This window comes from Camelus dromedarius, chromosome 17 (genome assembly GCF_036321535.1).
Source record: "Camelus dromedarius isolate mCamDro1 chromosome 17, mCamDro1.pat, whole genome shotgun sequence".
NCBI classification, from domain to species: domain Eukaryota; kingdom Metazoa; phylum Chordata; class Mammalia; order Artiodactyla; family Camelidae; genus Camelus; species Camelus dromedarius.
In genome coordinates, this window is record NC_087452.1 from 5,755,211 (window position 1) to 5,764,923 (window position 9,713).

The window sequence follows — 9,713 nt, forward strand, 5'->3', positions numbered from 1 at the left end:
GGCGAGGCGTTGGCATCTCTTAGGGGGAGAAATGAAGGAGGAGGGACGGAAGGGAAGCTGGACCCCCTCGTTAGCGTTTTGGTAACTAACTTAGTGCAACCTTGGGTTGGCGAGAAGATGGCTTGCTTCTGGGGGGGTGCCCAGACCTCTCCGCTGTCTGAATATTCCATGTGTTTGTTTCCCTAGAGGGCTAGAGAACCCTGGACACAGAGTTCAGCAAGAGAGAGTGAAATTAAAAGAGGTTGTGAGTCTTTAACCTTGAGCCTGAAATGAATGTGAATCAATCCCAGACTCTTGGCTTCCTTGAAGCCGGGTAAACATTCGAGTATGTCGAACCCGCCCCAGACTGGGGCTCATGCATTTCCTCAGAGCCCTCCGCACGGGGCTCCCTGCCCTCTCTGTGCCGATGAAACCAAAACGCCTGAAGTCCCCTAGACAGAGTCCCTTCCTCTCTTCCCCCTCAACCCACGCCCAGTGCGGCTTATGCCAGAAAGGCCCATCGCCAGGGTAGGCAGGGAGGGGAGATGGAAGAGCTTTTTTTCTTCCCATCCTTTTTTCCATTTCAGCCGCGAGAGAACCGAAGTGGAGACTTGAGATGGCCGTGGCGGGGTGTCCCGAAAAGTCTTGTCCCCACAGTCTTGTCCAGAGCAGTTCATTCTTTCTGTTGTCTCCATTCCAGGGGGAGGGCGAGGGGCCTGCATCTCATTGTGTGTCGTCCCCTCCCTCCGCGTTGTCAGTCACATGACAGGGTCCTGCCACCATCCCTCCTCCTCCACCAGGCGCTCCCAGCTGGCATCTTACTGCAGTCCAGCCCCAGAACACCCTGGGTTATCAGATAATTATCATCCCCACTTCACAGTTAGGAAAGCCGAGGCTGCAGTATCTTGTTTGTTGTTATTTTCACTTAATCGGGGGTATAATGGCCCACGTATCAGGAGATCAGAATACTGAATAATCTCTACAGGGCCACAGATAGAGAATCTAGGGAGAAAGAAATCTCAAAGCAGCCAAGTGGCCCTCACGGAGTGCCAGCCCTAATGTGTGGCGTCTGGCTGGCCCTTGTTTGGCACCTGATGCCTCTTAATTAACACAGGATTCCTACAGGCAGGGTTCCCTGGAGTCCCCAGCCCCCAGCACATAAGGAGGAGAAGGGACAGAGATGCTTTTGAGAAGACAAGGGAAAGTCAGAACTAGTGAGTGCTGACTGACAGCAAAGGAGAGAAACTTAACAACAACAAAATTGAACCAGTGGGGTCTTACACAAGACCAAAAAGGATTACAGACAAACCTCAATTCTTCTCTGTGTTCTCTCAGTTACAAGACTGAAGAACCTATGAGGTGCTTTAGAAAGGCTCTTCTCTGAAATAGTCAGGTAAACCCTGAGCAGTGACACTTGAAACCATCAGGCACAGACAGCGTGACAATTCATTCCCATGGCCAAGGCTTTCCCCAATGGCCCCCACCAGCGAGCTAGCCCCGGGTTTAGCTGAGGGCGCCACCAATCCTGGGACCACAAGAGCCTCCCACAGCCGCCTTGTCGGTCCTCTGTCCCCCACAGGCCTGTGACAGGGGCAGCCACGGCTCTGCAGGGAAAGCCCAAGCTGGCTGGCCAAGGCTCTGCCCCTTGGAGGCATCAATTGATGCTGCCTTGTTTTCCCTGCCGCTGGCTCTGCTCTGAGTTGGGGCTGGTAAGGGAGGAGGAGGCGCATTTGTCCCCAGTCCCCTTGGCCCCCTGAGCTGGCAGGCATAGCTCCCCTTACCAGGAGTCCAGAGAAGAGACACCGCTCTTCAAAGTGAGGGTCCTGTCCCTCCACACCCTGTGAGGTGGGACAGGGGACGGCAGCCGGGTGGTGTGGCTCGTCCGCAGTCAAGGCACCAGAAGTGGCAGAGCCAGGACTCAGATGCAGGTCTTCCTGACTTCAGCTCCAGGGCTCTCTGTCCACTAGCCTAGAAGCCTCAGTGTCCAACAGCTTTCCATTCTTCAGGGAACCCAGTTTCTAACTGAGACACAGAAAATCAAAGAACTGGCTGCTTTGTGGCTCATTTCCATACCCCCTTAGAATCCTACCCAGGGGCTGGGTTTGGCCATCTGATTCTGGCCTCATTTTTTTTTTTTTTTTTTTTTTGGTTTTGTGTTTTCAAAGCACAAAGAAAGAAAGACAATACCCCAGGAAATAAGGGACCCCAAAGCCAACTCCAATGACTGGCCAGGGCTTTGAGTCTATACTCGAGTGTTTACCTCCCAAATGCATGAAGGGAAGAAACGTTGGGTACAAGCGACCTCCATTCACATCGTCCAGGCTTCCAAGTGTAGCCGTGTGTCTGTCTGTGTGTGCCATGTGGTTCCCACACCCCCACCCAACCCCCGTAGCATGCTCCCACCCCCGAATGTCATCAGCTGCCGGCTCCTTCGTGCTTTCTGGCCGCCTCTGCTCTGCACCCCAGAAAGCCCCGAGTTGGCTTTGGTTTGCTTTGCCGCTTTGGTTTGATGTTCCCCCTCTCTGTCTGGCCCTCGTGTGTCTTCTCTCATCCTGGCTCATCCAACTGTCTCTCCTGGGTGTCCTTTTTTGTTTGTAACACGTTCGTTATCTGTTCCATGTTGTGTGGTTTCTTAACTGCGTGTGGTTTTCTTAAGATGAATTTCTTACCAATAACCTCTCCTCCCTACTTTATTCCCCCCCAGCCCCCCTCCCTTTGTGCATGGTTGAACTTCTGCTTTAAAGTTAACAAGGCTCACTTTCTCACTAGGTCTGGGTGCCCGCTGGAGTGAACTAAGCTTACTCTAACCACTGTTTCCCATCGTCTCTCTGATGGGGCTTCCTTCCTCCTGTCCTAATACTGTAGTTCTGACCCAAACCTAAGCAATTTTAAAAACCTCACGGATGCGCATAACCTGAGCCCCCTTTTCCATCTTTCCCTCTCCTGTCCATGCTCCTAACACCCAGCGACTGTGGATTCCAGCCACCTGCTGTGTCCTAACCCCTCTCCCACCCGCTCTGAGCCCCCCCAGTGCTTGGCTGCCGGCCCCCCAGAAGGGCAGTGCTGCTCACCCCTGCCCTTCCCTTGCAGATCCGCGTCGTGAAGGCGTTCCGTAGCTCTCTCTATGAAGGTCTAGAAAAGCCTGAGTCTCGAACCTCCATCCATAATTTCATGGCTCATCCTGAATTCCGGATCGAAGATTCCCAGCCCCACATCCCCCTCATTGACGACACCGACCTGGAAGAGGATGCCGCGCTCAAGCAGAACTCCAGCCCGCCGTCCTCGCTCAACAAGAACAACAGCGCCATCGACAGCGGGATCAACCTGACGACCGACACAAGCAAATCAGCTACCTCTTCAAGTCCAGGGAGCCCCATCCACAGCCTGGAGACGTCGCTTTAGCTGAGGCCCCCGCCGCCGCCCCCCTCCCGGGCCCCGCCCACCCAGGCACCCGACTCACCACGCAGCAGCGAGCAACACGGAAACCAAATAACTGGCGAGAAAACCGTTTCCACCCAACAGACCCTTTTTCTGGCTGCGATGCTGTTTGAACTCTTTTTCACTTTGAGGCAAGGGCGGGATCTCCTCCTGGGTGGGGGGGTGGGGCGCTTAAGGGAGTGAGCGGTTTTCCCAGAACAAGCCCGTCCTGGCTCCGCCCGACCCGGACCAGCCATGCTCCCGCCCGGCGCCAGTCCCCTGCATGAATGTACCGCACACTTCCTGTCCTCCCCTTGTTTGTTTTTTGGGGGGGGTTGGGGAGGGGTGGTTTTTGTTTGTTTGTTTGTTTTCTTAGGCGGGAACTGCAAACAGACTCTTCTGAGACTATCTATCCAATCCACTGGTCTGTGAGTTTTTGAAATGCTTGCGCAGCATGGTCTCAGTTGTATAGGTTAATTTAACAACTTTTTGAAATTGCAGAGCTTAACTCGCCTAGTCAATTTGCACCAATGGAACCGAAGAACTTCAGACACTCACAAGGTTATATCCATTTCTTTGTATCTATATCAACGTATACTTCTCCAAGACTGTATACGTCCATATAGATAGGTAGAGATATATATATATATAAATATATATACATGGATATATAAAGTTTCTTTGCCGGCATGTTGCCTTGTTTCCGCTTAAATTGCTCTATTTTAACTTATTTATGTCCTAAAAGAAGAATGTAATTTGTTTACAAACCTGTAGATAGCGTCTTTGGCTATTTGTACGGTTTAAGGACACTGGTGGCTGAGATGCTAGAAAACACAGCTCAGCCCGACAGACACCTCCCTGGATTGCATCCTTGATGTTTTATGATAGCCATGCTCTGATTTTTGCCTGCTCTTTCCGTTCGATAACGTCACTACCGCGGGAGGCTCAGGCAGAAGCCAGATGTCAGCGAGTATCCATCCATGAGGGGTCCAACAGCATGCTCCGTAGACAAAGGGAGAGGAGGAGAGAAGGCTTCCGGGCTCCAAGCACTAACAGCCAGCCCGGCCCCAGGACGACGGGGTCCGCAAAGCCCGGGGTGAAGACTTTTCTCTCAATGAAACTCACTTGAGTTTACTAAGAGCATTTCACAAAGAGGTTTTCTCTGGCGCTGCCGGTACAGAGATTGAGGTAGTGTTGCAATATTATAAATGCTATTGTGTTGATTTTCTTTTTCAGTTAGTAATTTAGGGGCTTATTTCCTTATGAATTGCAGCATATGAGCTGTGGGCATAGGGGATGAGGTTCATTCTGGTGTGCTGCTTTTATTTTTATGTTTGAAGAACAGCCTTTTTCTCTGCACTATTTAGATCCGAACGAACCTTATGATGTGTATATTGAGATGTATTCAGTGTGATTTTTTTAAACCAAATTGTCTTCCTGTAGTCGCAATACATACTGTAGCCTTTTAACAGCAAGTCTTGCTTTCCCAGACAGAAAGCCATTCTGAAACCCTGCAGTATCACAGGTGAGAAAAGGTGGTTATCTTCCCCCAAGACAATAACAGCACTAGTAACCCCACTTAATAAGAGCTTATTTAATTGTATGTCAGCCTCTTAACTGCTCAGCACTTTGTGGGTATCAGCTTTTTTCATAAAAGAACTTTTGTATTTAATACAAAGTTTGCTTTGAGACTTTTCAGCATACGACCTTTTTCCATAAACTTGTACAGTGCAAAAGACATTTTGAATACCATGATCAATGATGTCCCATGCTTCAAGGAAAACCAAACACTTCCCGCCTCGCTTGCGAAATGCATCCTTCATTCTCCTCCTTTCCGCAGTTGCTGGGTCAGCCCGGGCCCTTCCCTTCTGCAGGCCCAGAGAATTCTTCCACACACAAGATGAGAGCCACTCGGGAAAAGAGCCATAGTCACCTGGGAGGGTCTGCGTCTGGACGGCTGTGGAGAAACCCGAGGGTTTGGGATTCCAAGTCAGCCCATCCCACTTGGCAAAACCTTCCTGGAAGGAGGACCTTCTTTGCGCAAGAGCATCTCCTGAATGTCGTGAAGAAATATCTCTGAATGTATGTACCCATCAGAGGAAACGGCATCCCCCGAGGGGTGACCAGCCCTCAGATACGTTTCTTGGATTCCAGTACCGACACCACCAATACCACCCACTGCTCTCCTGCGAGAAAGAAAAGATCAGCTCACGTCAAACACGGGGCAGCCTTGGCACGTGGTGGTTTTTGTAGTTTCCTCTTTCGCGGTTTTCCATCTCCCCCTTTCTTCCAGCCTTGTGTCCATGACCTCATCCCATGACACCAGGAGAGCTCCACTTGCACATGACGCTCCCTGTTCATTTGGAGCCAGGATGCAAGGATGCCAGGAAGCCGGGAGGGGTCTCCCTGAGCGGGGCTCAGCTCGGGAGGATGGGGAGCGACAGAAGCTACCGAGAACGCCCAACGTCCGTGTTGGCCTTCTCTGGTCAGGAGTGCTGGATGTTCACACATGTACACGCACACACCCTCGCCCTCACACATGCACACAGACGTCCACACACACAGGAAATGAGTGGTTTGTCAGCACTCACTGTAGTACATACAGCTTGCACTCTGCGTCCTATATCTAGCAGCATGGGGTACGTTTGGCAGTTCACCCCAGTAGGGGGTAGATAATTTATGACCATTCATCTGTTTTTATGAATTTTTTTATCTAGACGATAACTGTAAATAAAGAACTCACCATCTCTGTTCATTTACTACTATGCAATGGTTATGCTTTCAATGGCTGACTCTTCTTACTCCCACAGTGTGGTTCTGAAATGTGTGGTTTCGAAAAAGCAAAAACCAACATCAAACAGAACATAGGAACTAGATACTCCATAATGTATACTTTTCCCTGGTTTGGGACTGCACCATCCCCTTAGCTTCTGGTCTGCCCTCTAGACAAGGGCTCCAGGAGAAGGGAGCAGGCTCGGTTCTGAGGTCTAAACTCACCAGTCTGTCTCCCCCTCAGAACAGAAGAGGGAAGAGCAGGAGGCCCATTCAATAAGTCCACCCATCTTTGGAGGTGGACAGGGAGGAAAGTTTCCTTCCCTAACTCAGAAGCAGCCTCGGTTGCTCCCACCAGCTCCCCCACCGTGGCCTCTTTGCCCCCTGGTCCCAACAAGGGACAGGAAGGAGGGGCCCCTGCTTCTGAGACCAGAGCAATGGCTGTGACCACGCTGGGGCAAGGACTCTGGACCTGCCTCAGCCTGGGTATCCCAGTTATTGAAGACCTGCTTTTCCCCAACCATGCTGAAATTCCCCTTTACCACATCCTGACAGCTTTGAGAGACTCGGGTCTATTTCTGGAATTTCTCCTCTGTTCCCTTATCTGGGCATTTCATCTGGCACCAGCCATATAGTTTCATTATTGTCACTTTTATATAATTGTTTTATTATGTGATGGGATACATACCCTTTGCTCTTTTTCTTTCTTCCTTTTTTTAAATTTTTTTAACCAAATCTCCCAGTTATTCTCCCACATCTGTTCTTCCAAGTTAACTTAAAATTTTTCCAAGTCCTCCACCCCCCTGCCCTGCTCTCATCTCAAATATTGGGCCCTGTCATTCTAGGTGCAACCATCTTCCGGCCATTGTAAGCAGTGTCTACGCCAGATCACTAAATAGAGTGTCCTCTAAGGAGAGACAGAAGGGGCGTCCTGAATCTTGAGGGGAGCCTGATATTCCTCCCATCAACTCAACTGTCCCCTGAGCCAGGCTGTCATCAGAGAGGCCACCGCCACCCCCCACCCAGTCTCAGTGTGGGACCCAAAGTTACCCACCTCAGCTGTGGCAGGCTGGACCCTCCATCTGCCCAGGTCCAGGCAAGAAAGAGAGGTCTCTCCCAGACCCGGCGCCAAGAAAATGTGTGGCCCAGTTGCTAGTTCTCCTCGTGGAGCAGCATTTAATCCTGTCTCCCTTGCCTGAGCTATTTTTAGGGGTAGGGGGTCATCTCCCGCTCTTTAGTCAAAGTTTGCAGCTGTTGTGTGATAGGTCCTTTGGGATGCAGCCATTTCTTGCCTGGACTTTCTCACCACTCTGATGCCCCCCCCCCAACTCATTCTCATTCTATTTACAGGAGGCTGTCAACCACATGCACTGTGGCATGCCTCCCACCCAAAATTCTCTCCTTAGTGTCTGAGATCCCACCATTAGGAGATGGGGTCGGGGGGTGGGGGGGCAGGTTGCATTTCTCTGAAGGCTTTCGGGTCTTCCAGACCCAAGGCCTAAATCAAACAGCAGCAGAAAAAAACCCCAGGTCTTTCCCAAGTTTCAGAGCAAGCGCTCCTGATTTTGATGGAAAGGTCTTATTCACCCATGTGGTGGGAGGGGGGTCCCTGGCCCTGTGCATCAGCCATCACCCCCTCCACCAAAAACAAGGTATTTAAGGCTGCTGTGGGACCGCCCTTCTCAGCCCCCAAGTCTGTTTTGTAATGCCTGTGGTGCTCTCCCTCCGGACCTTTCCTCTCGGGGGGGTTGGTTGCCACACTTTGCTAACTCTTGTGTGCACATATTTTATAACAGAGTAGCGAGGAAATGGTGCCGCCTCCAGCTTCCACAAGCTGCCCGGGCTCTGGGGGGCTCTGGGACAATCAGGGCTGGGAAGTGACTGTGCTCTTATTGTACACCTTATTTCTCTGTATCTCTGGCTTGTGCTCTTTGTAATTAATGGGATTTGTCTGCCTTTTCAACACTATACTGAGCAATAACAATAAATGCACACGTGGAAATGCAGACACGGTACACATTACCAGGCCTTTTTCCGCAGGACAGCTGGGCCCCTGCCCTCCATGAATTTGAACTCAGAGGGAAAACGAGTGACTGGGCGGGAAAGGCACTTTGCCCAAGGGTGCACAGCTCAGGGGCAGTCTCTCTCCTTCCACCAAGTCACACTTTTTAACTGTTCACCATTTGAGGGAGGCATGTTCAGCCTGCTATGAGTCTTTAACCGTCCATGAGGAACAGCTGACAATCCCAGAGGGCAAGACTTTGGGGGAAGAGGCCTCAGGAGGATGAAGAGGAGGAGATTCAGGGTCAGAGGGTCTGGGAGGTCGAGGTACAAATTAGGGGTGGCTAAAAATAGCTTGATATGGGGTCTGGGATTAACCGGAGGGAGGTGATGGGAGATACGGACAAAGGATGTAGGTAGCACCCACTACTGGGGTGGGGGGGGTGGGCAGAGAGGAGCCTGGCACACTCAGAGTCTGAACTTCACAATCTTCTGCTGAGGATAAGCAGAGAACAAGCATGTGTCCCAGACCGAGAGATGGTCCCATGTTGGTCCAGAGGTTGAGGGTCGCACACACACACGCACACTCACACACTAAAATCCAGCTCTTCTCAGGATAAACTGACCCCCGGATCAAGCATCAAAGGCCCAGCCAGCATCCAAACCCAAACCCAGTTTCACATCCCAACACCAACCTTCCAGAGGAGGTATTATTACGATTCCCACTTAACAGAAGAGGAGACAGCGCTCCGAGAGGTGAAGGGTGTGCCCACCTAGGAAGTAGGAGATACGATAATGGTATCTAGAGGTCTTGATGCCAGAATCGGCACTCAAAACCTTTCAGTTCCCCAGGAAATACTTTAATGAATAAGATACAGTTGCACTGTTTGTCCCAAATCCCCAGTCTCTCCAACTCCAATATGCCTACATCAGGGAATTCCTTTAATAACAACTATGCCCTGTGCATTGCATTTGTATTATATCTAATGTTTCATTGTTCCCCTTTTCTACTCGAGGAAAGTGAGGTTCAGAAAGCAGTGATATGATTTGATCACCCAGAGAATCAGCAGCACATCTACAGATTCAAGACGAGGGCCTGGCCCTTGAAGGACAGAAGGCCCAAGGGCCCCTCCCTCTTTGTTCCCTGCAAGATTTTCACCATAAGCACCAGCCCCTCACACCCCTGCAATATTTTTCCACTAGAAGGAAATTACCCATCTTGAAAGCTGGGGTTGGAGTAGAAGGATGGGTTGCTGCCCGGTGGCCCAGCCCTGAGTTCTGTAAGCCCCTACTCCCCTGAGCCCCTCTCCAAAGTGCCTTGGTCTGGGTCTGTCACATTCTCTGAGCCTTAACATCATCCCTCCAGCAGTGACCATCTCCTGCTAGGACTCTTCCCTCCAGTTTCAAGAGGACACTGAGGGATTCTGACTCACCCAAGGGGAGCCTAGGCTCCACCCTAGGTCATTCAACTCCTTAAAGCCAAGAGGCACCCAAGGGCTGCCAGACCATGTGTAGTTGGGGGGAGCCCCCAGGCTCTGTTCAGC

General features: G+C 51.0%; 1 protein-coding gene across 1 annotated transcript in view; it reads left to right on the forward strand.

Moving 5' to 3' along the window:
• The window catches only part of ATP2B2 (ATPase plasma membrane Ca2+ transporting 2), a gene marked incomplete at its 5' end in the record, with an annotated part of 56,727 nt that extends 50,572 nt beyond the window's left edge, over positions 1 to 6,155 (forward strand). Inside the window, 1 exon segment of the mRNA XM_064496258.1 lies at positions 3,070 to 6,155. Coding sequence (XP_064352328.1) covers positions 3,070 to 3,381 — 312 coding nt within the window.
• Between the last annotated feature and the right edge of the window lie 3,558 nt (positions 6,156 to 9,713).